The 21,084-nt window shown below is 40.7% G+C and overlaps 1 protein-coding gene across 1 annotated transcript in view; it reads left to right on the plus strand.

Moving 5' to 3' along the window:
- Window positions 1-21,084, plus strand: part of pigu (phosphatidylinositol glycan anchor biosynthesis, class U) — a 60,831-nt gene that overhangs the window by 13,678 nt on the left and 26,069 nt on the right. Inside the window, exons 3-5 of the mRNA XM_073062071.1 lie at window positions 5,688-5,747; window positions 5,835-5,897; window positions 9,994-10,103. Coding sequence (XP_072918172.1) covers window positions 5,688-5,747; window positions 5,835-5,897; window positions 9,994-10,103 — 233 coding nt within the window. The remainder of the gene's footprint in view (window positions 1-5,687; window positions 5,748-5,834; window positions 5,898-9,993; window positions 10,104-21,084) is intronic.

The raw sequence follows: 21,084 nt of genomic DNA on the forward strand, positions 1-21,084 counted from the left end.
AATGCTGAAAGAGATTTTAAGAAACAATTCCATCAGAATATTAGAAAAGCTTGTTCTGAGGGTAATGTTATGGGGACTTTAATTTTTTAAATATTGAGTGAGAAACTGCACTGTGGCAGACAAGAAGGCACTACGAGTAGTCAAAACTGCCCAGTGCATGACCAGAAGCAGCCTAGCTGCCAACAAGGATATATATATATATATACAGAAAGATGCTGAAAAATGTCCAGCAACACACCCTATTCATAGACTGTTTGTAGCCTCCTGCCTGATAGTAGCGTCCATGCCAGGACCACCAGGCTCAAAAAGATACTTTCCCTAAGGAGTAAAGTTGTGTCAACACTTCCACCCAGTAACCCACCCTTCCACACACCTGCCATTAATTTCCCTTCAGTTGCCTAATGCACAGCCTAGCATAACTTTATGGACATACTGTATAATTGATCTATGAATATAAACTGTTCTGTGTATTTATATTTACAGTATTGTGTTTTTAAAATTATTATTATGTTTTATATCCTATTGTGTTTTCGTGCTACATCTGAAACAGAGTAACAATTATTTTGTTCTTTACATCTGTGTGTACTGGAAATGACATAAAACAATCTTGAGTATCTGAAATGTTGAATACTTTGGATGTAATGTGCAGGCCCAATAATTTAATGGTGCTATGTGGGCTTGATATGCATTATTGCTTTGGGAATCTTTAAGGACATCCAGAGAGTGAGAGAAAGAAGGTTCAAAAAGGTAGTGCTAAGTACATCAGTGTGTAAAGTTGTGAAGAAATAGAACATGTAGAAAGTCTGTAAACACGTTGTACTTGTACATCTGGGCTGTTTCTCAGTAATTGAAATGGAGATTACATGCATTGCAGTTCTTCAGGTATTGTATTTTTGATCAGATAGAAATAAAAAATGGTTTCACTTGCTATTAGGATTATCAACTCAGAATTTCAAAGAATTCCTGACTTCGAAGATTAACTTTACTTGTCACGTGTACATCGAAACATACGGTGAAATGTGACATCTGTGTCAATGACCCAGCACAATCCAGTGATAATGCAAGTGTTGCCATGTCTCTGGCTGCTTACTGATTCTAACCTGAATCTCTTTGGAGGCCATCAGAGCATCTGCAGGAAACCCACACAGCCATGGGGAGAATGTATAAACTCCTTACAGACAGCAATGAAATTGAACCCGGATCACTGGTGCTGTAAATAACATTAAGCTATGGCTAAGCTACCATGTCTCCTGAACCAAATCAGATGCTTTGAGTGCAGGTTAAGAAATAATTGTGGTCACACCACTAAAAGAAACCATTCTCTTGTTTCTAAGAGGTCAGCTTGATCCTTCATTGAAGAGGTGCTAAAGTATCTTTTATGTTCATCTAAGCAAAAGCAGCTACAGTCTTATATTCTAGCAGTATGGCACTGAAATTACTGCTTTGATATTCGTGTTCAAATGTCCATATAACCATAAGACATAGGAGCCGAATTAGGCCATTTATCATATCGAGTCTGCTCCGTCATTCCATCATGGCTGATTTATTATCCCTCTTAACCCCATTCCCCTGTCTTCTTCCAGAACATTTGACGTCCTTACTAATCCAGAACCTATCTCTCTCCACTTTAAATATAACCGATGACTTGGCCTCCACTGCCATCCGTGGCAATGAATTCCGCAGACTCTCCACCTCCTGGCCAAAATATTGGCTCCTCATCTCTGTTCTAAATGGACATTGCTCTATTTTGAGGCTGTGCCCTCTGGTCCTAGATTTCCCCACTATAGGAAACATCCATTCTATCTAAGCCGTTCAGGTTCAATAGATTCAATTAGATGCCCCCTCATTCTTCTAAGCTCCAATGAGAAAAAGCCCAGAGATCTTAAACATTTCTCATATGTTAACCCTTCATTTTTTGGATCATTATCGTGAACCTTCTTTGGACTCTCTCTAATGCCGGTACATCCTTTCTTAGATAAGGAGGCCAGAACTGCTCAGAATACTCTGTGTGGTCTGACCAGTGCCTGTAAAGCCTCAGCATTGCCTCCTTGCTTTTTTTTGTTCTAGTCTAATGGAAATGAATGTTAACATCGCATTTGCCTTCCTTACCACCGACTCGACCTGCAAGTTAACCTTGAGGGAAATCCTGCACACAGACTCGTTGGTCCCTTTGCAGCTCTGATTTTTGAATTTGATTCATGTTTAGAAAATTATGCTTCTATTCCTTCTCCCAAAGTCCACGACCATACACTTCCCAATACCGTATTCAACCTGCCACTTCCTTGCCTATTCTACTAGTCTGTCTGCATCTTCTGAATTCAACCTTACAGTTGAGGCAAGAGTATTATAACAGATCCACCAAAGGTCAATGTCGTGTCTTACTGTGTTTTTGAACAGACTCAGTGCAGTGGTTGTATGCTAACTATTACAAATTGGTTGAAGTGCTAAGAGGGAAGCCAGTATTCCCAGAACTATCTCTCGTGAAATATATTGTAAAATGTCTCCCCTTGGGTCATTTTATTACCTGCACAGTTTTGGATTTGCACTCAATTGGTTATAAACACAAAAGATTCCGTAGATGCTGGAAATCCAGAGTAGCACACACAAAATGTTGGAGGAATTCATCAGGTCTGCTGAAAGGTCTCAGCCCAAAATGTCTGCTGCTTATTTATTCCTCTCCATAGATGCTGCTTGATCTGCTGAGTTCATCCAGCATTTTGCGTGTGTTACTCAGTTGGTTATGGTGCTTTTATACTGATACTTGTTTGGATCACAAAATATTGGCATTTGCAATGTATAGGATCCCCTTTTTCATTCAACTGTTAATCCTGCCACAATAACAGACGTGGGGCACTGCCGCAAGAAAAGAATTATCAAAGACCACTAACAACCATGCCGTGTCCTCTTCTCACTGCTACCATTGGGCAGGAGGTGCAGAAGTCTTAGGTTCCACACCAGCAGGTGCAGGAACAGCTGGTACCCTACAACCATCAGGCTCTTGAGCTGATATGGATAACTTCACTCATCACTACCCTGTGGAATCACTACTCAGAACTGATTCCACAGCCTACAGACTCACTTTCAAGGACTTTGTTTACAATTTACGTTATAAGTATTATTGTTTTATATTCTTAAAATTTGTCTTCTTTTACACATTGGTTGTTTGTCGGTCTTTGTTTATGCATGGTTATTCATAAATTCAATTTTGTTTCTTTATTTTCTTGTAAGTGCCTGCAAGAAAATGAATCTGAATATTATACATATTTTGATAATAAATTTGACCTGACTTTGATCATAAGACATAGGAGCGGAATTAGACCATTCAATCATGGCTGATCCTTTTCTCCCCTACTCACCCCCACTCCCCAGCATTCTCCCTACAACCTTTGATGCTGTGTCCAATCAAGAACTTATCAAGCTCTGCCTTAAATACACCCAGCAACCTGGCCTCCACAGCTGCTTGTGTTAAATTCCACAGATTCACCATTCTCTGGCTAAAGAAACTTCTGTGCATCTCTGTTTTAAATGGATGTCCCTTTATCCTGAGGCTGTGTCTTTTTGTCCTGGACTCTCCCGCCATCCTTTCCACATCTACTCTGTCTAGGCCTTTCAACATTCAACATGAGATGGTTTCAGCTTTGACTTTGAATGAAGAGATGGATTTGAGAGTAAGTACAGTTATGGGGAGTAGGTGCTAAGCTACTCATCTGCTGTCTAAATAGGCCACTGTGGTAAATAATTGAACAGGCAAGCTCTGGGTTGTGTCACTCCCGTAGAAATGGCTTTCCCTTCTTTGTCATTTCAGCTATAATAATATTTGTTTTATCACTGAGCTATAGTTGCTTTCCTTGTCTAAGTTAGTTATTTAAATCAATGGTCAACTTTGTGTAGATGTATTAGGAATTTGCTGTGGTGTGTTGGTGCTTACGTTCTCTCAATTTGTAATGACCAGTGTGTGCAAAAATCTTGTGCTGTGCATTTTTTGCCCAGTGACAGCAACATGTGCGCACTGGAAAAATGTCTTCTATAAAAGCAGTATAAATAAGCCAGTTCTAAAATCTGCAGACAAATTAGTGCAAACTCCACGTTGTCAACATCGTCCACGTCAGAAGCCGGAAAAGGAAATGTGATTGTGTATGATCGTGAAATATACTTAACATGCATGCTAATGAGGTAGAGGGTGGCAACCTTTTGTGCACAATTTAAATTCCTTTGTGCGCTTGTAGCAAAAGATGTGTGCACTCGCACACGTGCACAACTTAGAGGGAAAATTGGTTAGCGTGATATGAAATAAAAAGCGGTAACATTGCAACAATTATAAGAATAAAGGAATACAGTGGATTCGGGTTAATTGTCCCGTTAGTTAATTGGGGCAGCTGCTTTTCTTGCGATAACTCTTAAAGTACAAAACTTAGTCGGAAAAGTAGCTGAGATTTCCTTTGTTTGTTTTGGGACACTGTCACTTAATTGGGACAGGAGACTTGCAGAAAAGTTTCTGACTAACATCAGTCACATGAACTTGCATGGCCATTAGGCAATACACTGTGCTTAGGGCAGTTTTTAAATAGCATCAGTTGCGTATATTTATGTTCAAAAATCAGTGATAATTGGTGAGAAATGAGCAGTAAGACAATTCAGAACTGTTTTGCTCACTGGGGTTTCAAGCATTCAGACCTGGAGATGCGAGAAACAGCCCAGAGTGTAAATGAAACTATTTCACCACTGCAAGTTAGGAACTATGCAGAATTTGAAGGTATAAAACAATCAGCATGAATGTTACAATGAAAATGGCCACCTTCTGAATCTACTTCTCATCTATTTTCTCCAGTTTGAACAGTTTCGGCCCAAAATGTCGACTGTACTTTTTCCATAGATGCCTCCTGGCCTGCTGAGTTCCTCCAGCATTTTGCCTGTGTTGCTTGGATTTCCAGCATCTGCAGGCTTTCTCTTGTTTGTGAGTGAATTTGGAGGATGTAACAGTTTCTAATTAGCATCAGTCACATACACCTGTGTTGGTTGTTAGAAATTACGCCATGCTTAGAGCAAACAGTTTTTAAATAGCGTGATTTGTGTATGGTTGTGTTATGTATTCATTTGGACTGAGCAACATCTAATTAAAAAGTAGTGATTTTTGACACTACTTCATTCAGGGAGACAATGAAGGTCATCCATTGTCTATACTAGGTGTCTGTGCTGATTTTGTTCATTTACAACTAATCAAAAGAACACGGAAGTGTGTACTGTATGAATTCTTCTGTCAATAACCATTGGGAACTGATACACAGTTTTGTAGTACTGCAGTAATATTACTAGTGTTCTAATTTGTTTTATATTTCATTCAAATACATAATTTGTTACTCAGTTAATAGGTAGTTTGCCTTTCAAAAAATAATTAGCAGCATGTATTTACAATGTAAACAGCATTAAAAATGTGATTTAAAGTGTTTGCAATGCAGTGACTTGAGGTATAGAGAGGGGTGTGGTGGCTAACTAGAATGGTTGATCAGATTGACTGTCTAGAGGAAGAAATCAATTGCACTAATGCACATGAAATGGTTCAGATATTGTGACCCAATGTTTGTTGAAATATTACAATAAATTCTGTTGTCTTTATCTTTGTCATCAAGTTTATTCGGTGAGAAGTTATCCTTTGTTAGCTGGTACATTTATTTTATTTTGTTTTACAGACTCCACTTATTATCTACCTGTTCCATTTCCTTATTGATTATGCAGAGTTTGTCTTTATGGTAAGTAATGTTAGAGAATATTGTCTCTGCGTATCTTTTACCTTCTGCTACATGGGCTATTGACATCCCACCATTTTGTATTCGCAGGCAATGGATGTTATAACTGCAGTTGCACTCTATCTTGTTGCTGAGGATTTCAACAAAGTTGTGGTAAGAATATTGTATTTAATTTATTATAACGTTTAAGCTTCTCTTTTAACAACCAATATTTGCATATTATAAACACCAGAAAGTCTGCAGATGCTGGAAATCCAAAGCAATTGTTTGTGGATGGCTCTCCAACAATAAATCCTTTCCCATTCATACTCATTCCAGATATGTCAAAAACTCCCTTTTCAAATTTTAGCAAAAGCCAATCACAGGTGTTCACCATGATCCATTTTTGTTTGTATTCCACAGTTTGGAACTGGCTAACTGTGGGTTTATTAGGTCATTAAAATTTTATTTTCTTCATTTCTAATCTTTGTCCTGTTGTTAGTAATAGATAATGGTACGGTTAGCTGTAAACTAGCAGGTTCTATGTTTAGTTTATAAAGTGGTGATTCAGGTAGATGCATTTCCTGACAAAGCTACTTTTAATAGGAGATGTTTAACCCAACTAGGTGGCAGAAAATGACTTTGAGTCTAGGGCCAAAGGGCTCAGCCACAGAATAGAAGGATGTCATTTTAGAAACAAAAGTGAAATTTCTTTAGCCAGAGGGTCAAATTCATTGCCACAGATGGCTGTGGAGACCAAGATGTCGTGCATAGATGAAACAGAGGATAATAGGTTTTTGATTAGTAAGGTTATGGCGAGAAGGCAGGAGAATGATATTGAGAGGGAAAATAAATCAGCCACGATGGAATGACAGAGCAGATTTCATGGGCCGAATGGCCTAATTCTGCTCCTGTGGCTTACAAAGTGGCTGATAACACAATCTTTTCTTCATGATTATCTCCAGATTTAAAATTATCAGGCAGCAGAGAAGGAGCCGGAATTAAAGTTTAACCTGTCGAATGTTGTAAGGCCTCTATAGAGTGGATGTGGAGCGAATGTTTCTTATGGTGGGGAAGTCTAAGACCAGAGGGGGCAGCTTCAGAATAGAGGGTTGTCTTTTTAGAACAGAGCTGAGGAGGTTTCTTTAGCCAGAGAATAGTGAACCAGTGGAATTCATATATTTAAGCAGAGGTTGATAGATTTGTGATTAGTCAGGTCTTGAAGGGATATGGGGAGAAGGCAGAAAATTGGGGCTGAGAGGGAAATGGATCAGCTATGATTAAATGGTGGAGCAGACTCGATGGGTTGAATGGCTTAATATGCTCTTAGAAATTTTCAGAGTCTCAAAAGCAGTTTACAAATCTCAAACACGAGACGGGGTTCCTCTTGTCCTCATCTACCACCTCGCCAGCCTCCATGTCCAGCACATAATTCTCCAAAACTTCCACCATCCATAACAGGATCCCACCACCAAGCAAGTCTTTCCCTTCTTCCTCCAATTTCTGCTTTCTGCAAGGACAGCTCCCTTTGTGACTCCCTTGTTCATTCATCCCTCCCTGCTGATCTGCCTCCTGACATTTATCCTTGCAAGTGGAACAAGTGTTACACCTGCCCCTACACCTCCTCCCTCACTACCATTCAGGGTCCCAAACAGACCTTCCACATGAGGCAACACTTCACCTGTGAGTCTGTTGGGGTCATCTACTGTATCTGGTGTTCCCATGTGGCCTCCTGTATATCAATGTGACCTGACGTAGATTGGGAGACTGCTTCACCAAACATCTACATTCCATAAGCCAGAAAAGGCAAATCTCCCAATAGCCACCCATTTTAATTCCACTACCCATTCCCATTCCGACATGTCAATCCATGGTCTCCTCTACTGTCGTGATGAGGCACACCTTGTATTCTGTCTGGATTGCCTCCAGTCTGATGGCATGAACATCGATTTCTCTAATTTCCAGTAATGGCCAACCCCAGCCCTTCACCGTTCCCCAGCCCTTCACCGTTCCCCAGCCCCTTTCCCCTCTCTCACCTTATCGCCATTCCTGCCCATCGTCTCTCTCGGGTGCTTCTCCCCCTTTTCTTTCTACCATGATCTTCTGTCCTCTCCTATTAGATTCCCCCTTCTCTAACCCTGTACCTCTTTCACCAATCAACTTTCCAGCTGTTTACTTCACCCCTCCTTCCCCGCCACCCCATTTCACATTTCACCTATCACTTTGTGTTTCTATCTCCCTTTGCCCGCATCTTCTAACTCTGACTCCTCATTTTTTTTCCTCCAGTCCCAAAACGGCAACTGTGCTCTTTTCCTTGGGTGCTGGCTGGCATGCTGAGTTCTTCCAGAATTTTGTGTGTGCTGCTTGGATTTCCAGCATCTGCAGATTTCTTTTGTTTTTAAAGTCTGCAGAGGTTCAGAGCCTCAATTTAATATCAGAGAATGTATACAGTATACAACCTGAAATTCGTACTCTTCGAGACATCCATGAAACAGGAAAAAACCCAAAGAATGAATAACAGAAACGTCAAAACCACAAAGCCCCCCCCCCCACACAAGCAGCAGCAAAATAATCCTCCCTCCTCCCTCACCCTCTCCCCATTTGCTCTAGCAAAAGCATTAAACCCCTCCCCCACCTTATAAGCAATAGCAAAGCCCCCAAAGAGACATTGATCTAGAGTCCATCAGAAACTGCAGTCCGTAAGCCAATCTTCGGTATCTTAGACAGGCTCTCTCTCAGAGAGAGGTCGCTGCTGCAAATCCAACACAACACACACAGAATTCTTGGTGTTCACCTGGTGGAGAATCTCACCTGGTCCCTCAACACCAGCTCCATAGCAAAGAAAGCCCAGCAGCATCTCTACTTCCTGCGAAAGCTGAGTAAAGTCCATCTCCCACCCCCCCATCCTCATCACATTCTACAAGGGTTGTATTGAGAGCATCCTGAGCAGCTACATCACTGCCTGGTTTGGAAATTGCACCACCTCGGATTGCAAGACCCTGCAGCAGATAGTGGAGGTCAGCTGAGAAACTCATCTGGGTCTCTCTCCCCGCCATTACAGATATTTACACTACACACTGCATCTGCCAAGCAAACAGCATTATGAAGGACCCCACGCACCCCTCATACAAACTCTTCTCCCTCCTGCCATCTGGGAAAAGGCATCGAAGCATTTGGGCTCTTACGACCAGACTACGTAACAGTTTCTTCCCCCAAGCTTCAGACTCCTCAATACCCAGAGCCAGGACTGACACCAACTTCACTGCCTTCTACTGTGCCTATTGTCTTGTTTATTATTTATTGTAATGCCTGCACTGTTTTGTGCACTTCATGTAGACCTGGGTAGGTCTGTAGTCTAGTGTAGTTTTTTATAACCATATAGCCAAATAACAATTACAGCACGGAAACAGGCCATCTCGGCCCTTCTAGTCTGTGCCGAACGCTTACTCCCACCTAGTCCTACCTACCTGCACTCAGCCCATAACCCTCCATTCCTTTCCTGTCCATATACCTATCCAATTTTTTTTAAATGACAAAATCGAACCTGCCTGTACCACTTCTACTGGAAGCTCATTCCACACAGCTACCACTCTCTAAGTAAAGAAGTTCTCCATCGTGTTACCCCTAAACTTTTGCCCCTTAACTCTCAACTCATGTCCTCTTGTTTGAATCTCCCCTACTCTCAATAGTCATTTTTACTGTTACTGTACCAGCAGTTACGGTCGAAATGACAATTAAAAGTGACGACTTGAAAATGCTGGGGGAGCTCACAAGTTGGGCAGCATCCGTGGGAATGAATAAACATTCAACGTTTCGGGCCAAGATCCTTTAACAGGACTGAAAAGGATGGGAGTAGATACCGGAATATAAAGGTGGTGGGAAGGGAAGGAGTATAGCTAGAAGCTTACAAGTCTGCTGTAACTATTTTTACTTTAAAATAATTTCAAGCTAGTTCTTGTTGAATATATCAATATCCAGTTTTAAAATAATATATATACCAGTAATGTCGGCAATATGAATCAAAATCTTCAGGTCAAGTAGCAGAAAAATTGGAGAATGAGCAGAGAAATAAAAACTCTTGATTTCTTCTTGATTTGTTAGAAAAGCTGCTGTCATAGTATTTTATAATCGTGTGTACAGTAAAGCAGTGACAAAGTTTACTGAGTGCTGTTAGGGGGAGAATGCAGTGTAAAGAAATTTAAGTTGAATGTGAAGAATTGATTTATAGGTGTGGCATTAAATTTTTTAAATTCTTATTTTTATTTCCCAGTTTAGGAAACAGCGGCTTGCATTTGAATTCAAGAAATATGCTTCAGATATCATCACACTTGTCAGGACTCCTAAAGAAATGTATCATATTCCTCTTAAGGTAGCACTGTTGTAAGTAAGAAGGCATATTGTCGTTATCAGTACTGTGATACATGTATGGTCAATCAGTTGGCCAAATGCCACAATATGTGCAGCGTGACACGGATTGAGGTAGACTTGTGTTCTGATGCTGGCATTTTCCTTAGAAGCAAATGATGAATTGTGATCTTAGGCAGAACTGAGGATGAAGGAAGACATTTGGAGTGATTATATTACATCTTTGATAGCCCCAAGCTTTCAGCCAATGAAAAACTTTGAGGTTTAGTAACTTATACCACATAGGACACATAGCGGCCAACTTTGCACTGGATGCTTTCATTAGCAAGTGTGTGATTAGTGCCCAGATAATTTGAGTGGCACAGTAGCGGAGCGGTGAGCATAACATTGTTAGAGCACCACTGACCTGTGTTCAATTCTGTCTCTGTTTGTAAGGAGATTCTACATTTTCTCCATGACTCCATGGATTTCCTGCAGGTGCTCCAGTTTCCTCCCACATTCCAACAACGTACAGTTTAGGTTAATTAGTCACAGATGTAATTGGGCATTGTGGCTCATTGGGCAGGGAAGGCCCATTATTGTGTATCTCTAAATAAATAAAAATAATCTGGGTTTTCATGATGTTGAGGCTTGAGATAGGTGTATTGCAAGGACACCAGGGAGACCATTCCAACACTAATGTAACACTATATATATATATATATATATACACACACACACACACAATTAATTAATTCTCAGAAAACACTGCAGTGGCCCCTCCATACTAGATGGTGATGCCAGTTAGAATACGCTGCATGGTACATCTGTAGAAATTTGTAATGTCTTTGGTTATATGTCAATTCTTCTCAAAACCCTAATGAATTATAGCCACTGTCATGCCTTCTTTGTAATTGCGTCAATACTTGGGCCCAGGATTGATCCTCAGAGATGTCAACCAGGAACTTGAAACTGATCACCCTTTTCACTTCTGATCCCTCAATGAAGACTGGAATGTGTTCCCTTGACTTCCCCTTCCTGAAATCCACAGTTAATTTCCTGGTCTTACTGACGTTGAGTGCAAGGTTGTTGTTACAACACCACTCAACCAGCTGATCTGCCTCACTTCTGTAAGCCTTCTCACCACCATTTGAAATTCTGCCAACAATAGCTGTGTCATTGCCAAATCCTGCTCTTCTCGGGCACTGGTATGATTGTTGCCCTTTGGAAGCAGGCGAGAACCTCCAACCACAGCAGTGAGAGATTGAAGATTTCCTTGACCATTCTTGCCAGTTGGTTGGCACAGATTTTCAGAACCTCACCGATGCCTTGCAAGGGTTCACCCTCTTGAAAGATGTTCTGACATCACCCTTTGAGACAGAGATCACAGGGGCATCATATATGGTGATCTTGTAGTGTAGTTAGAGGTTGGCAGGTATGATGTGGGCATCACTGAGTCATGGCTGAAAGAAGAACAGGCAAGGAATCACATTGTATCAAAAGGACAGGCAGGTAGGCAGAGGAGTTGGGTGCCTCTGTTAGTTTAAAAAAAAAACACAAAATCAAATACTTAAGAGGTGACATAGGACTGGAAGATATCGAATCCTTGTGGGTAGAATTAAGAACTGCAAGGGTAAAAAGACCTTGATGGGAGTTTCATATAGGTCTCTGAACAGTAGCTAGGATGTGGGATACAAATTATAACAGGAGATAGAAAAGGCATGTAAAAAGGGCAATGTTACAATAGTCATGGAGGATTTCAATATGCAGGTAGATTGGGAAAATCAGATTGGTGCTGGATCCCAAGAGAGGGAATTTGTAGAGTGCCTAGAAGATGGCTTTATAGAACAGCTTATGGTTGAGTCCACTAGGGGAAGGGCAATTCTGGATTGGGTGTTATGTAATTGACCAGATTTGATTAGGGAGCTTAAGGTAAAGGAACCCTTAGGAGACAATGATCATAATGTGATATAATTCACCTTGCAATTTGAGAGAGAGAATATAAAATCACATTATAGTGGAGTAAAGGACATGAGAGGTCTGAAAGTAGATAAGTCATCTGGACCAGATAGGGTTCTGAAAAGAAGTAGCTAAAGGGATTGTGGAGGCATTAGTAATGATCTTTCAAAAATCACTAGATTCTGAAATTATTCTGGAGGACTGGAAAATAGCAAATGTCACTGCACCCTTTAAGAAGGAATGATGCAGAAGAAAGGAAATTATAGGCCTGTTAGCCTGAATTCAATGGTTGGGAAGATGCTGGAGTCCGTTATTAAGGATAAGGTTTTGGGATCCTTGAAGGCACATGGTAAAATAGGCCAAAATCAACATGGTTTCCTAAAGGGGGAATCTTGCCTGTCAAATCTATTGGAATTCTTGAGGAAATAACAGCAGGAATAAACAAAGGAGAGTCAGTGAATGTTGTTAACTTGGATTCTCAGCAGGTCTTTGACAAGGTGCTGCACATGACGTTGCTGAACAAGATATGAGCCCATGGTACTACAGGAAAGATACTAACATGGATAAAAGATCGGCTGACTGGCAGGAGCAAAGAGTTGGAATAAAGGGTGCCAGTGCCTTTTCTGAAAGTGACTAGTGGTGTTCCACAGGAGTTGGTGTTGGGACTGCTGCTTTTACGTTAAATGTCAATGATTTGGATGATGGAATTGATGGCTTTGTGGCTAGGTTTGAGGACAATCTGAAGATAGGTAGCAGGGCAAGTAGTGTTAAGAAAGCGGAAGGGCTTAAACAGATTGGGAGAATGTGCACAGAAGTGGCAGGTGGAATGTAGTATAGGAAAGTGCAGTGTCAGGCGCATTGGTAGAAGGAATAAAGGCATAGACTCATTTCTAAATGGAGAAAATTAAAAAAGTCCTCATGCAGGTTTCCCTAAAGGTTAACTTGCAAGTTGAGTTGGTCATAAGGAAGGCAAATACAATGTTAGCATTCATTTCGAGAAGACTAGAATATAAAAGCAAGAATGTAATAGGTTTTATATGGCATTGGTCAGACTGCACTTTGTGTATTGCGAGCAGTTTTGGGCTGTTATCTAAGAAAATATGTGCTGGCATTAGGCAGCGTCCAGAGGAGGTTCACAAGAATGATTCAAGAAATTAAAGGGTTAATGTATTAGGAGCATTTGATAGCTCTGGGCCTGTACTCACTGGAGTTTAGAAGAATGAGGCAGGATCTCATTGAAATCTATTGAATATTGAAAGGCTTGGATTCAGCATATGTGGAGAAGATGTTTCCCATAGTGGGAGCATTTGGATCAGAAGGCACAGCCTTAGAATAGAAGGATGTTCATTTATAAGAGAGATGAGGAATTTCTTTAGTTAGAGTAGTGAATCTGTGCAATTCTTTGCCCCAGATGGCTATGGAGGCTGGGTCATTGGTAATGTTTAAAGTGGAGGTTGATAGGTTCTTGATTAGTCAGGAACCTGAAGACAGGAGAATGAGGATCGGGGGATCATAAATCAGCCATGTTGAAATGGCAGAGTAGACTTGAGGGCCAAATGGCCTAATTCTGCTCCTATGTCTCATGGATACAAACAGGTTACAATTCAAACATTTAAGTGTAATAGGTTAACAGAACAATGCAAAACCAAATTATTTTTAAGTCCGAAATCAATGCAAAGAATGTCAGATTGATTACATCATTTGTCAGGCTTGGCGTTCAAGAATATTTTTGCCAAAGCCGTCGGGTGTTTTTGTTTTAAATTTTAGTTGAAAGTAGATCAAAGAAGTTTACCTTTGATAAAATGTTCAATTAGCAAACTCCAAATTGTAGTGAATGCTTTATTAATCATATATCTGTCATTAGTGCTCCTTTTAAAAAAAAGTTTATCTCGCTTAATCTCATCTAGTACTGGTCTAGTTCGATGTGCATCAAGGCACATGGTCAATACAAATAATTCTTCAGTGTATCCTACAATTGAAGGTGGGTGGTGGGTGAAGATGCGTCTCTAGCCCCCTGATCAGAGTCCCGTGAAGTCATAGGAATAGGTGGTGGACGCTTGTATGAGCAGCTGGGGCACATCACAAGTCCTGGCTATGTGACCACTGATGCCAGACAGACGATCTCTGAAGAGTATTGATAATGGCTGGGGTCACCCATCTTGTAAAGACTCTGTCCAGAAGAAGGCAACGGCAAACCACTTCTGCAGAAAAATTTGCCAAGAATAATCATGGTCATGGAAAGACAATGATCGTTCATGTCATATGACATAGCACATAATGAATGAACAGTTGAAGGATTAAATTCATGTATTTGACTGGCAGTAATTACAGTATTTAAATAATAGAATTGAATGAGTCAGCAGTTCATTGTGTTTTAACTGGTTTCAAATGAAGCTAAGGAAAAAAGATAAGGTGGCAATTTATCTATCCCTTTTTGTTCTCTTCTGTTCTTTATTTATTTCTAATATCTGGGTATCTAATTAACACTAAGTACATATGTACCAACAAATGTCTTTACTTGTCCACAAGTGAAATAATAACTTTTTATGCATCCAGCTAACAAACAAAATGCAGGAGGAACTCTACAGGTCAGGCCGCATCTATAGTGAGGAATGAACATTTGATATGTCAAGCTGAGACCCTTTATCAGGAACAATCGTCCCCACTTGGCCCAAAACATTAACTCTTTATTCCTTTGCATAGATGTTGCCTGACTCTGTCAAGTTTCTCCAGCATTTTATGAGGGTTGCTCTGGATTTCTAGCACCTGCAGAATCTCTTTTGTTAATGATTTATAGCCATTAGATAATTTATTTTAAGAGTGTTTCAGCAAATTGTTCTTTTCTGATTTGGTTCTAAGCTGTCAGACTATTGAACATTAAAAACGTTCACAGATGATAGAAAAAAGGAGGGAAGGTATAAATTGATCTCAGGCTATATCCACACTAGACCAGATAATTTTGAAAACGCCGGTTTCGCGAAAAAGCAATAGGCGTCCACACTATGCGTTTTTAAAAATATCTCTATCCACATTGAAACGGAGATTTCAGTGAATCTCCTCCTACTGCGCATGCGCAGGACACATCTACCAAAAACAAGCGGCATGTTTGGTATCGAATCTCGCTGTGAAAGACAGTGCGTGTTTGTATAGGAAAAACTTAAATGACAGGCAGCTGTTGGCTCTCGCGCAGGAGGACTTAAAAGTAAAAAAAACAAATACTGAAGTGTATGGAGGCAACCGACAGGGAGTTCATGGGCAATGTGACCCGGCTGACGACGAACATTAAAAAACTGATTAACTCTGTTGCATTAATAAAGCACCTTGTTAAATGTGTAAAACATATCTGCATCAGTGTTATCTTTGATTTCCATACAATGTTACATTAGGCTGTTACACATCTATTGTCAGAGAAGTACTTGCATAAATAGGTAAACCACCTTCATATGAGCAAGGACAGAAAACAGGGCAAAGTGAGTATACTTATTTATTCAGTAAGTTATGGGTCAAAGTATTTGATGAGTACATTTCTAACTCTTCTGGCTTCAGTCTCGTTGCCGTCTGTTCTGAAATTGTTAGGTTGTGTTCAAGAAAACAATGAAATAGCGCGCTGCCGTCTGACAGCGTTTTCAGATTTCTCCGGTTACCCTGTCCACACTGATCTGCCCGAGCAGTGTTTTCAAAAATATACACCCTGGAAAGCATTTCTGAAAAGCACCGGTTTCGGGGGATGAAAACGCCTTTTTAGTGTGGACTGAGGGTAAAAACGAAGAGAAAAAGCTTTGGTTACGGATTTATCCGGTGCAGTGTGGACGTAGCCTTAGAATAGGTTATTGTAGCTGGCTGTGCAGCTTCCTTTCAAAGCTCATTCTGTAATGGCACAGCGTTGTGAGCTGAAGGGCCTGTACTGTGTTGTAATGGTCTATAATCTGAAAAACTCAAGTGGTAACAGTGTAATTGCATTTTCAAATATCCTTTAAACTTGGTTACCCACCCCTGCAATTATATTATATAAGTTGTGAATGCTCTGCTGGAATAAGATAACAAATGCATCCTTTTCGTCAGTTAAGGAGAACTTTTTGTCTCAGTAATTTGCTTCAAGCATTCCATCTTGGTACATTGTAGGAAAAGAATTCAATGTTCAATGACTTCAGGGTACTGACTGTCATCCAATGGAATTGAATGATTGTTAAATTTAGAAGAAGCTGCCAGATAATCATGTTTATGGAACAAATTGTGCAGAGTATTTGAAATGAACGCCTGAGGAAGCAGCTAAGACAATTGACCAAGAATGAAGCAATCAATTGATGCTGGAAATGTGTCAAGTTAAAAGCTCAAAGCAGGGCTTGCATTTACCACCATAAGACATCTCAGAGCTCTTTAAACCATTTATATTACATCTGTAATATATGAAACATAAATCCATATTCCCCTCAGCAAATTCCCACAGCAATATGCTAAATGCTTACAAGAAAATTGTTTTGTTTTTGTGGGATAAATATTGACAAGGTCACCACGCAGTTTTACAGAATCAAAAAAGACACTTTGACACGGCTCACCTGACATATCATATGTTCATTCCTCCCATTGATCTGCGTTTGGCCTCAAGGTCTTTTCTTTCCACGTACATGTCCAAATTGTTGTAAACATTGTTACTGTAGCTGGCAGCTTCCTCTCAAAGCTTGTTCTGTATATGCACTATCCTCTGTGTGGAAAAAGTTGCCCTTCAGCTCCCTATTAATTGCTGCTTTTCTTGCTTGAAATGTACGCCCTCGGGAAACACTGGAAATAGTTCCAGTTCTTTGAAATTCTATCTATTATGCTTGGTCTTGGATGCATGCAGGGAACCCTGTTTTAACCTCAGGGAACATGTACGTTCCTTCACACCTGGATAAATTTCTGTTCTAGTTGATAGATGTCTGATACATCAACGTCTTTGCATCCTTTGTCCTGTCCGACACCTTCAGCTGCCATGTTGTGCATCTGAATGGAAAATCCTACAAAAAGTGTGGGTATGACCCAGTCCATCACAGGTAAAGCCCTCCCAACCATTGAGCATATTTACATAAAACGCTGAGACAGGAAAGCAGTGTCCATTATCAAGGACCCTATCACCCAGGACATGCTCTCTTCTCACTGCTGCCATCAAGAAGGTGGTACACAATCCTCAGGACTCACACTACCAGGTTCAGAAACAGTTATTACCCTCAACCATCAGGCTCTTAATTCAAAGGGCAAAACTTCACTCAACTTAATTTGTCTCATCACTGAAATGTTTCCGCAACCAATGGCCTCACTTTCAAGGACTCTTCATCTCATGTTCTCGATCTTTATTGCTGATTTATTAATTATTATTTTTGTTTATTTTTGTATTTGCATTGTTTGTTGTGTTCTGCACTCTGGCTGAACGCCCTAATTGGGTAGTCTTTCATTGATTCTGTTAAGGTTATTATTCTGAAGATTTATTGAGTATGCCCACAAGAAAATGAATCTCAGTATTGTATATAGTGACATGTATGTATTTTAATGAAATGTACTTTAAGTTGGCTTCTTTCTCTACCATGGTGCAATTCCCTCTTGCAATTTTCACTTGTGCTATCTCTTCCTTTGTTCCTGACTACCATCTCTACAGATCAAAGCATCTACTGCTCAACTTCGGTGTTGCAGTTTTCATTTTCAAATATCGTTAGGGCTTGTAAGTTTTGCTTGACTGAGACTGCATAATTTAAAAAAAACACCAGCAATTGATGTTGTTTGTCTAACCACGCATCTCCTCAAGTATTGCTGAATCCTCATTTGTTCGCTTAAGCTTTGACACATGCCTTTAAGATGGGAATTTTTTTTACTTCATACCATGTGTCGTTTACAGTATATTTAAAACCAAGATATTGGTCTGTTCAATTTAAGCTCCAATGGAAGGGCAGGAGATTATAGTCAGTTCTGGGGTGCCTAGGCGCGATTCAAGTAGCAGCAGTACCCTCGATGGATATGATTAAATATTCCTGTTTCAACCTGATACAGCTAAAATACGCAACTGCTTCCAAGGTCAGTACAGTCAACAAAGATGTCTTAATACATTTAAACAAACTATCGCTGCTTAAAACCAACGGAAACAACACCGATTGTGGTCGGAAATGCCCACGTAGGACACCTAGGAGAAAGGGCGGGTGGAGAGCGGGGTTACATGTGTGTTTCAAGAAACAGGGTTTTTAAACTCCCTATACTGACAATCTTGCTGGCAAACGTGTAGTCTCTGGTTAATAAAATCGATCTGAGAGCTAGGGTGCTGAATCAGAAGGACATTAGGACCACATGTGTCCTTTGTTTTAGGGAATCCTGGTTAATCCCTTCTGTAACGGATGCAGCAATTCAGATCGACGGGTTTACTATACAACATCAGGATGGATCTATAGAGTCTCTCAAAAGCAGAGGTGGAGGAGTATGCCTCATGATTAACTCTTCTTGGTGCACAAATATATCAGTGCTGTCCCAATTCTGCTCACCAGACCTGGAATATCTAGCAGTAAAGTGCTGTCCTTTTTACCTACCACAGGAGCTCTCTGGGGTCATTCTGGTAGCAGTTTACATTCCACCTCAGGCCAATATCAAACAGGCTTCAGATGATCTGAGCAATGGAATAAACACGCACAAAGCAGTGCACCTTAACACCTTCACCATTGTTTCAGGAGATTTTAACCAGGCCAGTCTGAAAAAAAATCACTAAACAACTACCATCAGTAGATCACTTGCAATGCCAGAGGAAACAACACACTGGACCACTGTTACACCACCATTAAGAATGCCTGCCGTGCTATTCCACGCCCTCACTTTAGGAAGTCTGATCACCTGGCTGTACTTCTACTCCCTGAGTATAGGCAGAGACTGAAGACTGCAGCACCAGTAGTGAGGATCAAGAAGGTATGGACAAGGGAAGCACAGGAACACCTACAGGACTGCTTTGAATCGGTGGACTGGACTGTATTCAGCGATTCATCTTTGAACCTGGATGAGTATGCTGCAGTTGTTACCGACTTCATTAAAACCTGTGTGGATGAATGTGTGCCTACAACGTCTTACTGTACATTCCCAACCAAAAGCCGTGGATGAACCAGAGGATACTTTGTCTGCTGAAAGCTAGATCTGTGGCACTCAAGTCTGGCGACTCAGGCCTGTACCAGAAAATCAGCTATGATTTGCAGAGGGCTATTTCAAGGGCAAAGAGACAATTTTGTACGAGGTTGGAGGCAACGTCGGATGCACGGCAACTCTGGCAGGGTCTGCAAGACATTACATCCTACAAAGTGAAACCCAAAGCATGAATGGCAGCGATGATTCACTACCAGATTAACTCAACGCCTTCTATGCACACTTCAAAAGGGAGAACATCACTACAGCTGTGAAGATCCCTGCTGTACTTGATGACCCTGTGATCCCTGTCTCAGAGGCCGATGTTATGCTGTCTTTAAAGAGAGTGAACCCTTGAAAGGCAAATTGTCCTGATGGAGTACTGGTAAGACTCTGAAACCTATGCCAACCAATTAGCGGGAGTATTCAAGGACATGTTCAACCTCTCACTGCTACAGGCGGAGGTTCCCATTTGCTTCAAAAAGGCAACAACTATACCAGTGCCTAAGAAGAATAATGTGAGCTGCCTTAATGACTATCGCCTGGTAGCACTCATATCAACAGTGATGAAATGCTTTGAGAGATTGGTCATGACTAGACTGACGTCCTTCCTCAGCAAGGACCTGAACCTATTGCTGTTTGCCTATCACCACAATAGGTCAATGGCAGACGCAATCTCAGTGGCTCTCCACACAGCTTTTGACCACCTGGACAACACAAACACCTACGTCAGGATGCTGTTCATCGACTATAGCTCAGCATTTAACATCATCATTCCCACAGTCCTGATTGAGAAGTTGCAGAACCTGGGCCTCTGTACCTCCCTCTGCAATTGGATCCTCAACTTCCTAAGCAGAAAACCACACCTTACCTTAGCCCACTGCTCTACTTTCTATATAAACATGACTGTGTGGCTAGGCATAGCTCAAATACCATCTACAGATTTGCTGACAAATACACTCAAAAACTTCTATAGTTGTACCGTGGAGAACATTCTGACAGGCTGCATCACTGTCTGGTATGGAGGGGCTACTGCACAGGACCGAAAGAAGCTGCAGAAGGTTGTAAATCTAGTCAGCTCCTTCTTGGGTACCAGCCTACAAAGTACCCAGGACACCTTCAGGGAACGGTGTGTTAGAAAGGCAGCGACCATTATTAAGGACCTCCAGCACCCAGGGCATGCCCGTTTTTCACTGTTACCATCAGGTAGGAGGTGCAGAAGCCTGAAGGCACACACTCAGTGATTCAGGAAAAGCTTCTTCCCGACTGCCATCCAATTCCTAAATGGACTTTGAATTATTGGACACTACCTCACTTTTTTTAATATACAGTATTTCTGATTTTGCACATTTTAAAAATCTTTTCATTATATGTATGCTGTAATTGATTTACTTGTTTATTTATTATTATTTTTTATTTTACCATTATTATTATTATTTTTTCTCTGTTAGATTATGTATCGCATTGAACTGCTAAGTTAACAAATTTCACGTCACATGCCAGTGTTAATAAACCTGATTCTGAGTTGTGGGCATACAGCGATACAGAAATAGTGTGGAGTAGAGAGTGGATTCCCTTATACAACCCTGTCACTCCCAAAGTGTAACATCACAAAAGTATGATTAATAATGTGTTTAATTTTGAAAATGATAAACCTCCTTAAAATTAGCTTTTTACACAACTAAAATTTATATATTTATTGAGATACAGCATTGAATAGGTCCTTGGCACTTTGAGCTGCCTGCCCAATTTAACCTTAGCCTAATCACAGGACAGTTTACAATGACCAATTAACTTGCCAGCTGGTCTTTGGACTGAGGAAGGAAACCAGAGCATCCGTACGAAACCCACACGGTCATGGAGAAAATGTACAAATTCCTTACTGACTGCGGTGGGAATTGAACCTGGGTTGCTGGTGCTGTAAAGCGTTGCGCTA

This window comes from Hemitrygon akajei, chromosome 11, assembly GCF_048418815.1.
Source record: "Hemitrygon akajei chromosome 11, sHemAka1.3, whole genome shotgun sequence".
Lineage (NCBI taxonomy): Eukaryota > Metazoa > Chordata > Chondrichthyes > Myliobatiformes > Dasyatidae > Hemitrygon > Hemitrygon akajei.